This window comes from Callospermophilus lateralis, chromosome 2, assembly GCF_048772815.1.
Source record: "Callospermophilus lateralis isolate mCalLat2 chromosome 2, mCalLat2.hap1, whole genome shotgun sequence".
Taxonomy (NCBI): Eukaryota; Metazoa; Chordata; class Mammalia; order Rodentia; family Sciuridae; genus Callospermophilus; species Callospermophilus lateralis.
The window spans coordinates 201,553,645-201,570,933 of NC_135306.1; the positions used below are offsets into that span (position 1 = coordinate 201,553,645).

A 17,289-nucleotide genomic window follows, 5' to 3' on the forward strand; every position below is an offset into this window, starting at 1 on the left:
CTGAACCCTGCACAGGTCTGAGTGTATTGACATGAGTTATTCTGTGATCCCTGGGGCTTTCATATGAAGAAAGTCTATATTTACTGCGCTGCAGATGTACCGATGGCTTTTCCAAGGGCATACAGTCCTTAGAACCCAGAAAGGAAACATTATATTAAGACTTCAAATACTTAATTGTCCTGTTTGGCCTTTCTGCCTCTTCCCTATTGACTTGGGAGGACATTGGGACGTCCAACTAGCAGTGTCCTTCAGACAGATAAATTCTAAAATGGATTATGTAAACCTTAGCTAATTTTTTTTTCTGTAAACACAGCTGAAACACCTTTCCTTGCTGTTGCAATAACTGCTTTGGATTTATGTTCCCTGTCTTCAGAAAAACCTAGGAAGATTAGCGTTTCTATCTACAGAAGGAAATGTCAAAAGGAGATTTAGAGAGAGTCATATTTGTTTTAAAAGGAAAAAAAAAAATTCCTGCCCTTTACCACTACAGGGCTATTCTCATCACATTCCTCTCTGTCAACACACCTGACCACAGTGATAATCAGCACAGGGCACACATCACCCGAGATTGCATCAGGAGCACATATTGAGCCGAGGTTAATCCCTTTCCATCCTTCTTGTGACTACTCCAAAAATAACAAACGTGAAATTTAACCAAAAAAAAAAAAAAAGGAACGAAGTCGTCAGCCGAGCAGTGTGGTGGAAAACGAAATTGCCAACATTTGGTTACACGTGTTGAGGGGGTCCTGAGGGAGGGAGAGCAGAGAGAGGGAGATCCGTGGAGAATCGAGAGCAGAGGACAGGGTGACGGCGTGGCCTGGAGAAAAGGTCAGAGCCAGGAGCCAGAGGGGAGGAGAAGACCCGAGGGTTTGGGGAGCACCTGGATATTTTTGGGGATTGCAAACTGGGAAGGATGAGATAGAAACCCAACCAGCCACGGGCAGCTTCCTGTCACCTCTGCCCTTCGTCCATGAGTGTTTTCCGCACACACTTTTACTGTCCTCCTCAGTGCAAGGGAGGGATGCTGGGGCGCAATGTCTCTCTGGTCAATGACAGAAAAGTATGGAGCTAAGAGAATAAGTGGCGTCAGTAACCCGAAGTGTCTCTGTTGATGGATTTCTTGCTCCATTTTATGAATCCTGAGGTTATTTAGTCTACCTTTCCTGGAAGTCTTAACAACAACAACGACAAAATATTTAAAGCTTCATTCAACTCCTCATCAGAGCCACAGTGCCCCTCCTTTCCCTTGGCTGGACATAATTATCTGTGTACCTTCCCCTTTCTAAGTGGCCCGTTTGGGCAGAGCGCTCTTGTTTCCGCGGGATGTTTGTGGCTTCCTGTCCTCAATGCTCTCATTCCCAGCACGGGGCAGATTTAGAATCGGCGGCATGTTCCTCCAGCAAGGTCCTACTGAGTGGGCGGATGGTCAAGAAGACAGGACAGGCCTGGGCCACCTCACTCGTGGCCATTCTCCTTGTGGGTTCCTTTATGTAGTGTGGGCATCCTGGGTAGACCAAATGTATCAGAACAGAGCCTCACATGAGGCAGCAGTCCTGAGCCGAGGGAACGAGAACCCTCTATGTTCAGGGAAACTGCTGGGGAACAGTCTGGATCTCTCATTTCCCTGTGGAAGTGCATAGGAGCAGAGCCCCACCGCTCACTGGAACGTGGCCTGTGTGTGTGGCATGGGACCATGAGGGTTTCCAGCACTTAGAGCCTGCTGGTCCTTGGTGGGTCCATTCTTGCTTTGGCGCTGCATTTATGTATTGATCTTGTCAATGCCTGGGTCTGGGGTGGAATATATGGATACAATTTGGTCGTCAAGTCATGCATACATGTTGAAATATCTGTCATTTTTTAGTAGAAGTGAACCACGGAGGTTTATAACGGAAGCCGGAGGAGTGGAAGATCCACAGTGAGTAGAGCTGGGTAGGGTGTACAGGTGTCCCCCCACCCTACACGTCCTTGGTCTGTTTCTGTGATTTTGAAGTGAATTTCAAATAGAGCTAAGAATGTATCATGTGAAGAAACTTCTGCCTTCCCTGGAAAGAAGTCCTTTGCCCAAGCAGAGAGTGTGGAGCGTGCGTGTAGTAGGTGGATCCTGTGATGATCCCACCTATAGGAGGTGATGTATGAGACAACTTGCCGGTGGATGAAAGGTCTCCATGGTCAACTGTGTCCGGGATTATGTCGGTGCTCTCTCCACTCTTAGGAACAGCACAAATAGGGCAGCACACAACGTGAGAACCTGTTAGCTTTGGAGACTGTTGGTAAGAAAGCCTTCCTGCTTCCCCTTCCTTCTAGTTCCTGGGTGTGAAAGAGAAGATGGATTTAGACAAAGAGGTCCATCTGGAGGGCATGATTAGGTGCATAAAGGGAAGGAAACAGGTTCAGATGTCCAATGACCTGTACAGTGGGCCTCCCTGGGCACATGAGAGCTTGCAGCCAGAAGTCTGAGTGGGCTTTGGGTGTGCTAGGTCTATGGCAGGGGTCTGTGGCATGTGAGTGGTGGCTGCACCAGCTTGCTCACTACCTGAAGACCTCGAGGGAAAGATTGGCACCAGATAAGCAGGATCAAGGGAAGAATAAGAGAGCGCCTCCACGGAGTCTCTAACCTGGGGTATGTTGGTGATTTGGGGACTAGCAGAAGTTCTTAGAGCTTTGACTGAAAACCCGTTATCATTGTGGGTTTTTTTTTTTTTTTCCTGCTTCTGGGACTTGGACCCCAGGACTTTGCTCATGCTAGGTTAACTCTTTACCATGGACCTACACTACCCAATCTACATATTTTAATATTCAAAAAGTATTAAATGTGCCTGAAGTTGTAGCTCAGGGGTAAAGCACTTGCCTTGCACGTGTGAGGCCCTGGGTTTTATCCTTAGCACCACATAAAAATAAATAAATAAAATAAAGATATTGTGTCCCTCTACAACTAAAACATAAATACATTTTAAAAATTTATTTAAAAATATTTAATGTATGCAACAAAAAGCTAATGCATGTTTTCAGGAACTTAGCCAAGTATTTTTATATCCATGAGTGGTGACATAATATCATTATTATCATGATTGCTAGAACAAGGGAATTTTATTCCCCTTTTATCTTTCTAGATTAAATCATGAGGGTTGGGGCTGTAGCTAAGTTGAAGAGCCATTGCCTGGCAGGCATGAGGCACTGGGTTTGATCCTCAGCACCGCATAAAAATAAACAAATAAAATAAAGGCATTCTGTCCATCTACAGCTACAAAAAATTTAAAAAAAAATTTTTAAATCATGAAAATGTCATGTGAAGGGGAAGGTAGTAAAGACTGACTCTTGAGGGAGCAATGTCTCTTTGTACCTTGAACTCCTCTGAGCTACAAGCCAATAATGACATAGTGATCTATGACTCAAAGTCCTTCTTAGCAATTTGTCACCCACTAAGAAGTTTATTTTCATATGGAGATCTTGTATTCAGCTAACCCGATGGACTCTTATCTGTCTTCATAATTTTCTCAATAAATTGTTACAGAATTCTCTGATAATTAAATAGTTATAAATAGTGACTGATTTGTTCATATGTTATCATTTTTATTTGTTCTAATTAGTTATACAAGACAGTAGAATGCATTTTGACTCACAATGAAGTATAACTTCTCATTCATCTGGTTGTACATGTTGTAGAAGAATCACACTGGTCCTGTTGTCATATAGGTTCATAGGGTAATAATGTCTGCATCATTCTACTACCCTTCCTACCTCCATGCCCCTCTCCTCCCTTCACTCCCCACCACCTAATCCAAAGTACCTTTATTTTTCCCTAGCCCCCACCTTGTTGTGAATTAGCATCTGCATATCAGAGAAAACATTTGGTCTTTGGTTTTTTGGGGATTGGTTCCATATTTAGCTATTGTGAATCGAGCTGCTATAAACGTTGATGTGGCTGTGTCACTACAGTATGCTGATTTTAAGTCCTTTGGATATACACTGAGGAGTGGGATAGCTGGGTCAAATAGTGGTTCCATTCCAAGTTTTCATAGGAATCTTCATACAGCTTTCCATAATGGTTGCCCCAATTCGAATTCCCACCAGCAATGTATGAGTGTGCCCATTTCCCCAAATCCTTGCAAACATTTATTGTTGCTTGTATTCTTGATAATTGCCATTCTTACTGGAGTAAGATGAAATCTTAGTTTTGATTGGCATTTCTCTAATTGCTAGAGATGTTGAACATTTTTTCACATATTTTTTGATGATTGTATTTCTTCTGTGAAGTGTGTGTTTGGTTCCTTGGCCCATTTATTGATTGGGTTGTTTTTTTTTTTTTTGGTGTTGGGTTTTTACTCTTTATGATGCCACTATCATTATTAGCTAAAAAAAGTTTTGCATCCCACTGAAATCATATAAGGATGATAGCTATGTGTTTCCAGATATAACCAGCTCACTCTCAGGTTCTTCAATGTCTCCTGGGTTTATTTTCAAGAGTAAAAATTAGAACCATGTCCTCTATTCTTCTACTTTTAAGAATGAGACAGTATTCATAACAGAATGTTTCCTTCAGATTGTATGCTTTTTGGAGCATTCCACACGGTGTTAGTTTCCATGAAACTCCCCATATTGCTTACATTTGTAGAATCCCACCCCTCCAGGCATCTTCACAGAACATTGCCACTATTTTTTTTACAGTAGAGAGTTTCCCTGTGTTTTTTGCTTTCACAGGATTTTGATCCTGTGTGCTTTTTCACACACGGACTCAGCAGAACCTTTTACCCACGGTTCCTCTATTGAAGTTTTCTTTCTGCCGTGTGTTCCTGTGAATCTGTGTTTTGAGGCGAGATGACTGGAGGTGTTCCCACACACTTGGTAGTAGAAGTTATCTCCACTGTGCCTTTCATGAGCGGTAGGAAGGTTGTTCTTTAGTGAAGACTTCCCTCATTCTACACTTAAAAAAAAAAAAAAAAAATATATATATATATATATATATATATATATATATGTTGTAGTTGGACACAATGCCTTTATTTTATTTATTTATTTTTATGTGGTGCTGAGGATCGAACCCAGGGCCTCACATATGCTGGGTAAGCACTCCACCCTGAGCCACCACCCCGAGCCACCACCCCAGCCCCCCTCATTCTACATTTGTGGTAAAATTCGTTCATGTTTGGGAAAAGACCTGAGATTATAGAAAGCTTTGCCATGTTGCTTATAAATATAGGGTGTCAGGTGTTAATTTTCTTTTTCTTTTTTTCCTTAAGATTGTTTTTACGGGTGCCTTATTGAGTTGGAAGAAATGGTGAGGTTCAGAGTTTCGTATTTGTACATTTGAGAATATAACAATATGATTTGGTCCATTTCATTCCCTTCGCCTCCCATTTTTCTCTTTTCCCTCCTTCCCTTGGTTCTCTTCCTTTACTTACAAGTCTCCCTTCCCCTCACATGAGATCCCACTGAAGCCAGAATTAGGCAGGCAGGCAGAATAGATAGGTAAATCGAGTCAGGTCAGATCAAGGAGGCCAGTTTGAGTGAGTCTGGGCAGTTGGAGATGGTCCTCGGTCCTGGGGGGGGATTGAAATGCCTTCAGAGCCTTCCTCCATCCTATCAGTTACCCTGCTCAGGTAACGGTCCCAGGAACGGCCCCTCCCTACAGCGAGTTTTGAAGTTGTTAATTAATGTGTCCTGGGCTTCCCCATCCTGCCCTTCCCCTGCGGCCCACCTGGTTCCCACCTTTGGCCCTCAGATGGAGCATTTCCTGGGCCTAGTCATATGCAGGAAGGAGAAAGATAAGGGGAAGAGGGCAGGAGAGCAAAGGAAGTGTTGAACCCGCGATGTGACTCCAATTTTAAACCAAATTAAAGCAAGCTTGTGTTGTGTACACAAGAGAGCTGACCAGCGACTGCCTTACTGGGCCAGAGGACAGCACCTACGCTCTGGGAAGAAAGGTTTTTACAGCACAGAAAGTTACAAAGCGGGGTGTCTTGGGAACTTACAGCTAACAGGGTCCTGGCAAGCGTAATACAAGGGCAGAGAGCAGGTTAATGATCTATATGGCTTAACATTTCAAGGTAGGGAGTAAATGGAGATTCCAACATCAGAATTTATGAGGCACACGGCTGAGGTTTTAGGGAGGGAGAGCCAGGCATGGGTGAGTTCAGAGCAGGAGCAGGAATCCCAAACAAGTTTCAGAGTTTGGTCAGGCCAATTAGAAATCTTAGTATTTTATAGTTAAACAGAAATGAACGTTTCATGATTTTGTGATGAGATGGCTCCACATCTTAAAATGGAATTAGGCTGGGTTCATCAGAAGCCTAAGACGTATAAAAAGGCAGAACACCTCACTTCTTGGGATACCAGGATACCAGCTATGGCCCCTTTCTCCCTCCCGGGAGAAGTCAGTTAGCCCTTTTTAAATAAACCCTGCTTCATATGCTTGCCTTGGTGTGCTTCTCTAACATTCAAACTTCAACATGTGGGGAACAGAATTCATCACCAATAACTGGGTATCACCACCAATTTTTTTTCCTTTTTTTTTTAAAAAAAAATTTCTAGTTTCCACATATGAGAGAAAAACAAATGACCCTTTACTTTCTGAGTTTGATTTTTTTCACTTAACATAATGTTCTCAAATTTCATCTTTTTTTCCTGCAAAATGAACACCTGACACCCTGTATTTATAAGCAACATGGCAAAGCTTTCTATAATCTCAGGTCTTTTCTATAATCTCAGGTTGTTTGTGGATGAAAGAAACTCTATTGTGTGTATACATCACATTTTCTTTATCCGTTCATCTGTTCATGGGTCCCAAGGCTGGTTCCGTAACCTGGCCATGGTGAGTCATGCTGCCCTAAATACGATGCGCACGTATCAGTACAGTATGCTGACTTTATTTATTTAACACAATTACTGAAGAATGGTGTAAATGGTTTGAATTCTTTTATATATTTGCACGTAATGGGAAGGATTAAAAATTTTTCCCACATTGCCTACATACACAGGGTTATTTCCAATGTGTTTCTTTAATGTATTTCAAATGACTGGGACCACAGTAGGCTTCATAAAGTTGCTTATACATCGTTTCTCTGGATGGTGAGATTGTTCATCTATTCAAAATTCACCCAAAACCTGAAACCATCCTCACGCTGCTGACGTCCAGAGGGGTTCTCTTAGTGAGTTTTCTTTTTTCTTTCTTCTTCACAGTTTTGAATGGAACCGGAGCAAGCAAAGCATTTCTCACATTTGTTGCCATCAGAGGGCTTCCCTCCAGGGTGAGTTCTTTTTCTCTTTTTCCTTCCAGGGGACTGAATCTAGGGGTGCTCTCCCTCTGAGCTACACCCTTACCTGTTTTTATGTTGTATTTTGAGACATTTCTTTCTATGTTGTCCTGGTTAGCCTCAAACATGCAAACCTCCAGCCTCAGCCACCTGAGTAGCGGGGATTACAGGCACGTGCCACATGTAATACCTTTTAAGTACTTGAAGGGAACCGGAGCAGCCAGAGGTTTTTCCGTATTGATGACATTCATGGTGTTTCTGACCAGCGCAATTTCTGTCATGTGCGAGAGAGAGGCTGGAACAGTCAGATCGTCTGCCACATACCTTACACCTACCAGGCGTAGTTATGATGTGTGTTGTAATGCATGTATGATGCAAGATGAGCAACAAGCCTTTCCCACCTGTGTACCTACACAGAGCTTCTCTCCAGCATGGATTCTTGCAAGCATTCGAATTTAAGGGCATCTGCTGAAGGCTTCCCTGCTTTTGCTTACATTGGGGTGTTTCTTTCCAAGGTGAGCTATTTCACGATTGTGAAGAGACCTGAGGTGCCTCAGAACTAAAACTTATAACAATGTTTACCTTCACATAATTGGGGATCACTTCAAAGATTTGGGGATCACTAAAGCCTTCCCCGCCTTCCTCACCCCTGTGCAACTTCTGTTCATATTCCTGAGACTTGTGCTTTGTGTCTAGTGTGAGCGGAGCTGCCTACCTGGGATGAACAGCCATGAGCTCTTCTCCACATGCACAGCTTTCGCATTGTTCTCTCCAGGAGGAGATTTCGGTTTGTTTGTTTGTTTGTTTGTTTCTGAAAGACCCTCGACTCCCTGTCCAAGGAAGAACGCACGAGACACTGGCTGCAAAAAAACATGAGGCAATTTATTGATACACAGGCGCCTGCGGGTGCTCAGCAAAACCTCAGCCGGAGCTTTGGTGAACTGGCACACCGGGCTTTGGGGTACAGGTCTTTTATAGGATAAAGGGGTAGGTTTCGCGCGGTAAGCAACAGGTTTCTTATTGGTTATTTTGAACCCAGCATATATGTTCCCGGAAAAACACATTAGAAAAACCACATATTTGCACTCTGTTTTTTTCTGTTCTTGCTTATCAGTTCCTATTTGCCTAAGAATGCCCTGGGACCTGGTTTTTTGTTCTTTCCCAACCATCCTGTTTTTTTCACAACTGGCTACCCTTAACTGATTATCAGATAAACATCTCCGGTGTTTGTGTGGGTCTGCAACAGGCCCTAATGGTTTTGCAATTGGGCTTCGGGGTTGCTGGGCTAGGGTCTTTCATTTCCAGTTGGCCCTGGAGTCAGCCTGGAGATTTCTCCACGTGGGACTGCTGTACTTCAGATCTCTCCTCACATTTATTTGACTCACCTTCAACGTTGTCTTCTTCTCACTATTTTCCTCTCAATAGCCAAGTTCCTGAAGTTTTCCCACGTAACACCCCCGTAGAACTTCTTTGGGGAAGGATCTTGCAAACACCTACATCTGCCAAGGTCCACGATTCCACTTCTGGGTTCCAGTTCCCCAAGAGGTGTCCTCACCTGTCCCAAAGTCGGTGGGAGTCAGCCCATGTGGCCTCTCTCGGCAGCACACTCCATTATTCGGAGGGCTTGATTTTTTATTGTGTATCTCATGCTTTTCCTTCTTCCTGGAAATTGCTTTTCACTTTCTGTTCCTATCAATTTGACTATTATAGAGACATTTTCTCTGTGAAATCAAACTGTATTTTCCTCACTGTAACTAGCTTATTGCACTTTGAAAGATGACCTCCAGATTCATCCACATTGTAGCCTTGGACAGGATTTCTTTGCTTCTAAGGCCCAATAATAATACATCATATGGACAGACCCCGTTTTATTCTCTGTTAGTGGACATTTAGGTGGTTTCTGCTTCCTGTCTATTGTGAATTGTTCTTCTATGCATGGGGTTTTTCAAGTATTTTATTCAATTCTTTGGGAATTATACCAGAAAATTGAACTGCTGGATCATATTAAAATTCTATAATCAACTTTGGAGGAACTTCCACACTCTCTTCTTTAGCAACTACCACATTTTTATTTTTGGTTTTATAAATTTGGCTTTAATACCTGATTAAATAAAGCATACCATGTATATTTAGACTTTCTCAGTGAATTTGAACAAGTTTAGAAGGGCCACAAAATATTCCATTTATATGTAAAAATAATCCTAATTTATACTTGTTTTACCTGTTCTTAATTCATACCATTCCAAAGTGGAACAAATATTTAATCTCTAATGCCAAGCCTTACTTAAAAAAGATAAGAAGCCCTCTGGATTAATGTGCTTTGATTCATTGTTAAGGGTGATTTCTTCCAAACTAGTATTTTCATTTATGCTTTTGTTTGATGCTTTGGAGGTACAAACCAGGGCAAAGTACCATGTTGACATTTGGGTTGGGTGTGCATATATTTCTTCTGTGAAATGAGAGAAAACTACTGTGAACATAAGCTCATTTTCAGACAGATCAACTGTAGAAAAGTTTTCTTGAAGACTTAGAATCTGATTTCACAAAAATGTCTTTGGTGATATAAGAAAATTTTCGTGTGTGTTTAGGGGTACTAGTATTCCATTTTGGAGACAAATATCCATTGTCCCCTCAAGACCATCCTTTCTGCTGGACATGGTGAAGCACACCTGTAATCCCAACAACTCAAGAAGCTGACGCAGGAGGGTCGCAAGTTTGAGACCCTGTCTCAAAATGAAAAATAAAAAGGTATGGGAATGTAGCTAAGTGGTAGAGCATACCTGGATTCAATTCCCAGTTTAAAAATCATCTACATTTCTTGGGTTAAAATTAAATTCTTTGGTCGTCTGAATTCTTCAAATCATATTTTCCATCTCCCTTCCATGTTTCAGGCTTGACTTTTCCTTGAAAATAGTTCCTCTGAACTCTTTAAAGAGGAAGGTGCTCTTTCTTGGTTTCCCACTGACACAATTTCAGGAGGTGAGACATCCGCTCTGATCTGATCACTAATCCGACACTTATGTTCTTTCATCTCTGCCTGAGATCCTTCAAGGCCCAACTCAGATTCCTCTGGTTCTTTAGACCTTACCTTAAACATCCCTTATTAGGGAGGCCTTCTAAACTCCTCAGTTTGGGTTGGGTTCCTTTATTACATATTGTCATAATTATATTTTTTCAGAATACTTATTTCACTTGTAATTATATGTTAACCTGGGTGATTACAAGATTACCACTTTTCTTTTTTTTTCATTTTTTAATTTTTACCAATATTTCTCTATGCTCTTTTTTCTTTTCTTTTTTTTTTTAACCATACGATTTATTTTTATTTTTTTTTAGTCATACATGACAGCAGAATGTATTTTGACATATAATACATACATGGAATGTTCATACATCAATCATAATGTCTATTCTATTCTGCTGCCCTTCCTATCCCTCCTACTCCTCCCCTCCTCTCCCATTCTTTCTCTCCATCCAATCTAATGTGACACACTTTTTTTTTCTTTTTCTCATTACAACATCATATATGTATTCTGTATAACAATGAGATTCTCCTTCCATCTTCCGTGCAACTCCCCTTCTCCCTCTTTTTCCTTCCCACCTCTCTTCCCTGTTTAGTGGTAGTCTTCTTCTCATACTCTTCCTCCGTATCCCATTTTGAGTCACCCCTCTTATATCAGAGAAGACATTCAGCATTTGTTTTTTAGGGATTAGCTAACTTCACTTAGCATAATCTGCTCTAATGCCATCCATTTCCCTGCAAATGCCATGATCTTGTTATTTTTTAGTGCTGAGTAATATTCCATTGTGTATAAATGCCACATTCTTTTAATCCATTCATCTATTGAAGGGCATCTAGGTTGGTTCCACATTCTAGCTATTGTGAACTGTGCTGCTCACATTTTAAATTCACATCAACAATGCACAGGTTTCCTCTTTCTCCATATTTTATAGCCAAAATGTGTAATTCTGTTGTTTTGATAGTAGCCATGCTGATAAGTGTGAAAGGCCTCTGTGAATTGGTATATAAAATGCAGCCAGAAAACTCTGAGAGAAGACTCTCAAAGCATCACCTCACCACCCATGCCTATATCATCGCCCACAGAGCCAAATATCTTTCAAGGACTCCCAGGGGACTGGATTGTAGAGCTAAGACAGAAAATTCCTCTACCCCCGTGGAGCATGGTGGACCAGTCTTGCACAGCAGGTAAGGAGCGTGATCCTGTGGCTAGCAGTTGTCCTGACCTTCCATTACGATCGGCCCGAGTGAGACAAGCTTGGGTGGAGGGGTGGGGATTGGCAAACCCCGGAGGCAGGCAGGCAGTGGGTGTCTTCTCTGTCCACCTGTCAGTTCACTCCCGTTGTCTTCTCCAGGAGGGGCCACGAGCAGACCAGTCACAGGAGCTGTCGACGTCTCTGATGCCACCTGCCTCCTGACTTCCGGGATCTAGCTGGGGTCTTTTCATCATCTTCTTGGCCTCCTTGTGGTATAAAGCCCCCAGCTGATAGAGGGGGCTCCCACTTATTGCAAGAATGTTGAAAACTTTTCTCTGTGGTAAATTGCACCTCCAAAGAAAGATTGTTCACGGTAAGACCAGCTAAAGAAGTGGCGGAGCAGATGTTTCTCCCAAGAAAATTCCCCAGTGATGGAGGTATTTATTAAACTGTTTTAAGTTCTTAATGTGGTGAAGAAGGAGGTGGGATAAAAGAGGCTGAGAGAGAAAGGGGAAATGTCTTGTTCAGAAGGAGCCATGGAAAGAGGTGGGTACATACATGCAGAGGGGATTGAAGAGGAGTCTTCTTGTGCACCTGCTCTCCCATGGTCAAAGCCCGATACTTTGCACCCCAGGTACCCCTGGTCTATCCTCCCAATGTCAGAACACACCTGGGCCTCTGAACCCAGACAAAGGACAAAGACATAAACATAAAAAAGCACAGAGCCAAACTGTGACTCATTGGCAGAGGCACCTTGTTGTCCATATGGAAGGCAGGGCAGAGTTCCCGAGGGTTGTTGTCTTGGGCTCTATCCCAGTTGGAATGGAGGCAGGCGTTGGGATTGACACTGATGGATGGTATCAACCCTCAACAGGAAGGAGGGCTGCAAGCCAGGCTTTGTGACCTGCCATGCTTCTGTGGGCAGGACCTGTGTGATGGACTAGGTATAAATAGCCCTGGACTCCACAGGCTGCGCAGGTTCCTGGGGTGAATACAAATCTCTCATCCTTTGTTAAAGCTCAAAGCAAAGAAAGCACCATGAGACTGTCTGTGTGTGTCCTGCTGGTCACTCTGGCCCTTTGCTGCAAACAAGGTGAGTATCCATGGTGGTCAGGCTAGCACCAGCCCCTGGTGAGCACCTGTCTCTGGACACTAGATAAAGCTATTGGAGTAGGTGGGGTAAGGGGGAGATCTGAACCAGAACAACGTGCAGAGTTCTGCTGTTTGTGAATTGACTGTTCAAAACTCAGGGCTCCTTTCATTAACTCCTCAACACCTAGAAACTTCTAGAGAAAGTCACTCCAGGCAAATGTTAGGAATTAGAGGCAGACACTCCCTCTTTCCCTGCGATCTGTACTTGGAACACTGCAGAATATCATGAGAGATCTGAGTGGGAATTTAGGCTCTGTCACTTACCAGCCTTCGGCCCTGGGCCAGTGCCCACCCTCTCCAAAATGTAGGTGTTTTTAAAGAAACCAACCTGAATAGCTAGGAAGACCTATAGTGCCCCTATATAGCCAAGTCTGTAATCATTAGGAGCTGTCAACATCTCTGATATATAGCCAAGTCTGTAATCATTAGGTTTGCTCCTCAGAGGCTTTTAGGTGCCACTTGAGCCCACAGCTTAGCCCCTGAATGTGGATGCATGAAATGTCCCTGCTAGACAGATGTGTGGAGGAATCCCAGTCCAAGAAGAAAGAGCCACTGCGCTTTCAACCTCTGAATAATAAGCCTAAAAATGGGCTCTGAGATCAAACAGTGCTTAAGGTGAACAGGAGCACTTCTAGCTTTCTCGGAGTCCATCCCGCAGTGTGGCAGCACTGGAGCGTCACTCAGCTATGGTTCCTGGGATGCAGAGGTACCTGTAGCCATTCTGCAGTGGCACTTCCCATCGCCTCCTCCCCGGAGAGCTGAGGCAGGCTCTCTCCATCCTTCTCTTTTCTCTCACCTGCTGATCCTCCTCCTGTTTCTTTGCCTTGTCTCAGATCCTACCCTCAACAAATTCTCCCCATATTGTGCTGCCTGATAGGGGGTCACAAGAAGCCTGGCAGAGCACCTCCTGAGCACAAGGTGGTTGCAAAAACCCTTGGGGGTATGTGGAACTCAGACCCGAAGAACAGGCTCCTCCAGACTTCCAAGAGTCCCCAGTGAGGTCAGGAAACGTCCCGACACCCTCTGCATTCCGGACATCCCTGCAGAACTGGGGACAATCACTAGTTTTTTGCTTTTTAAGATCAAATGGACGATCTCTCTTATGATTTCAGCTTTTTAGCATTAATCGTGCCCAATAGCATAATTAAATTCATCCAACACAATCTCAAAATATCACCTTTCACATTTTTAACAATTTTATTTTTTTTTTAATTTTTTTAATATTTATTTTTTAGTTTTCGGCGGACACAACATCTTTGTCTGTATGTGGTGCTGAGGATCGAACCCGGGCCACACGTATGCCAGGCGAGCGCGCTACCGCTTGAGCCACATCCCCAGCCCCACATTTTAACAATTTTAATTACTCTTCTCCAGTTTTCTGATCTTTGATAAGATTCTGACTTCCCCATGCACCTCAAATTGTATGATTCAAAAACTCCCCTTGTGCAATATCCAAGGGTCATAATGTGACACTTGACTGGTCAATGACATTTAATCATTTCATCCAGAAAGGGTATTTCAGCAAAGCAGAGCCACTGTGTTGACTGGGTATGCCTTAAGAAAAACCTATAAAATTGAGTGGACAGGCAGCTGGGTGTCTGGTCTTGGCCCTGCTATTGCTCTGTGATCCTGGGGAAATCATTTTGGAGGTCTAACACTGTCATCCACACATTTATGGGATGGAAATTCCAAACCCTAGGGATCATGTCTTGATGAACATCAGGGAGTCCTGGGAAAAGTCCTGATTGTGTTTTCATAATTTTTTTTTTTCCTTTGGTGCCCCAGCCAATGGACTGGCATGTCCCATCGTCGTTACTGAAAGTTTAGAGTTCTTGGATATCCCACCAGCTTTGTACAAGCTCTCGCTCCAGAAGTTCAATCCACCTTCCCAAAATGTGGATGCAAAGTTGAAGGTGAAGGAATGCACCGACAAGATGTCCGCTTCGGACAGAAACCAAATTAAAATAGTACTGGTAATGTCATTCTTTTACGCCTTTTCATCCTCATGCTACCAGGAATGACTGCCTCGTGGGGAAACACTGTAGTTGGGGGGTGCACCCGGCTTGCCGGTCTTTTTGTGGAGAAAATTTCCTGGGCCACAGGAAAGATGCCAGCAGGTCACTTGCTGAATTAAAATCCACTGCACCCAGCACTGTGGGAAGTTCCCTCCTTCCAGGATACCGGTCTGGTTTCCACCTGGCACCTGGTGTCCTGAGGAGAAAGACAATCTGGTTCCCAGGCAGGAGGTTTCAGGGTCGAGTCTCGGTGCCTGGGAACACTCTGAGGGGGAGTCCTAATCACCCCACGGGTCACAGTCACATGGACTGTCCTATGGAGAGTTTGGGTATCTACAGGAGCAGGGGAGAAAGCTACAAGTGACCACTGTCAGAGCACTGTGTAGGGAAGGTGGGTCTCTGTGTCCGCTTGGCCAGATCTCCTAGGGAGCCTGGAGCCACCTGGCAGCAGTACGGACCTGAGGGCCCCCAGCCCTTTTCTGGGTCTCAGTTATGGGGCCCAAGTTGGAGGGAAAGTAGAACCCCCCCTTCCCCTCCGCCTTCCACAGAGACTTGAGCCACACTCTTGGGTCCCCTCTGTGTATATTTGCCTGACTCTGAGAGGTTCTCGACTATTGTGCACAGGTTGTTGAAATCCCACCACAACTGTGGGCCTCGTTCTCCCAAACCCGCTCTCTCTGGTTGCCTTCTGCCCTTGAAAAGTGTTTTGGCTGGCAACCTCCAGGTTCCCCTTGGTGTGCTGACATGTCACCCCAGGAGCCGTACAGACGGTCTCACCTTTCCCTTTTCTCTCTTTTGTTCAATTGCAGAAAGAAATTCTCCTCAAGAAGTGTACTCCATGAAGCATGAAATATAGTCCTGGTTCCACTGTCTTTCAAGGATACCCTGATCTTTGCTGTAAAATGTAGAGGTTTCAACGTCTTGCTTCAATAAATCACCAGCTCTGCACTTCTCTACTTGGCTTTTTATTATCCTCCAACCTTGGGTCTTGTATGAGAGGGTCTTAATAAAGAACTTGTGTGTTACTTTGGGTAATAATCCATTCGCATGCAATCCCCAGGGCCAACGTCTGCCTGAGCCTCAGGCATCACTAAAGAAGATGTTTGTTCTGGAAACATCCTGTATTACCGTGCACCGTTTCCTATTCCTTTGGCCATGAGTTAAATGAAGGGTCACAAAGAATGACTCTCCTGTGACCACTGTGCTCAGTAGAGGCTCATGACTTTCACCTGTCACATGTCATCAACCTCTGAGGAGGTTCCTGTCCTCAAATACCACACCCAATCCATCATAAAACCTGTGATGAGGATGTAAGGCCAGATTCGTGGGACCCCAATAGACCTCCAGGAGCCAAATCCGATGCAATCACACAAGAGTCTTTATGGCAAAGCTCAAGCCTGGACTCACAGCCGTTCCCGACGCAGCGGTCCCAGGGAGTGAGTCCTGGTCCTTTGTTATAGGTTTTGGGGGGGTACTCTATGCGTCACAACATCACACAGCAAATCATTCCATACCTCGGGAAAGTCAAACAACTCTTAACATTGATTAGCACATTCAATGGCGGGAACAAGTTGGGTAGGGGTGATTGGTTAGTACAAGAGGGGGGTTCCTTTGAACTGATTGGTTTAAGCCATGAGGGGTGTACATGCTAAACTACATGGTTTCCCAACACGTTATCTACCACCATAAACTACTGGGGAGTCATCTGGCATCCCAGGTATTTTCCCTGTCTCATGCTGATTGGAGGTTGCTAGGGGGGTTGCTATGGGTCCCCACCTAGCCTGACTGAGTCAGGGACACCTGGCGCTGCAGATCTCTCCTGTTATTTACAGACAAACAACTCAGCAGGGTGGGTATGTGCCTAGGAGTGCTCTGTGGGTTTTTCCAAGGACACGGGTCACGCCCCCTTCCTTAGGACAGGCCTTGAGGTAGAAGCTGGTTTCTCAAAAATGGAGTCACATTAGTTTCTCAAGGACAATATTTGGAAGCAAAACTCCAGTGTTTCATGAGCTTCATAAAGGTAAACCCTCAATGGCTCCCCAGTTTTCAGGACAGATAGCTCAATTTTTACTTTCAGAAATCATAATATTCACGCTGGTATAATAATCAAACTACACATAGATGCAGGATGGCTTTTCCCCCCTTACTTTTTTTTTTTTTTTTTTAGGTGTAGATGGACACAACACAATGCCTTTATTTGTATGTGGTGCCGAGGATCCAACCGAACTGGGGTCGGCCCATGCTAGGCGAGGCTCTACCGCTGAGCCACAATCCCGGCCCCCACCTTTCTTTCTCTCCATCTCTTCTAGCTAATCAACATGATGTCCTACTGAGTTAGGGACTAGGAAAAAAAGAGGAAAGAGAAAGAAGAGAATGAGAAAGGTCTTCAATGACTCTTCCTGCTTTTCATTGACCCAGGTCCTCTGGGTCTGTGGGTGTCTCAGCCTCATGGGACCCTTTAGAGAATGCTTCAGAAAGCTCACCTGAGATGTTGAATTCTTTTTGTGGTTTGCCATTAATCAAAGAAAACAAAGAGCATTAGGGAAAGCAAAATTTGATAGCTGGCCGCAATATTAAAAGAGGTGGAAGAAAATTAAAATAGAGCAACTGATTGAAAAACCAGCCTCTACCTCAGAGCAAACAAAGTCTGTCCAAGG

The 17,289-nt window shown here is 43.9% G+C and overlaps 1 protein-coding gene across 1 annotated transcript; it reads left to right on the forward strand.

The window, feature by feature from the left end:
• The first annotated feature begins 12,503 nt into the window (after positions 1-12,503).
• LOC143390561 (secretoglobin family 1D member 2-like) lies at positions 12,504-15,474 on the forward strand. Its single transcript, XM_076842934.1, has 3 exons — positions 12,504-12,558; positions 14,403-14,590; positions 15,442-15,474. Exons 1-3 carry the CDS (start codon positions 12,504-12,506, stop codon positions 15,472-15,474), a joined length of 276 nt encoding a protein of 91 aa, XP_076699049.1.
• The last annotated feature ends 1,815 nt before the right edge of the window (positions 15,475-17,289 follow it).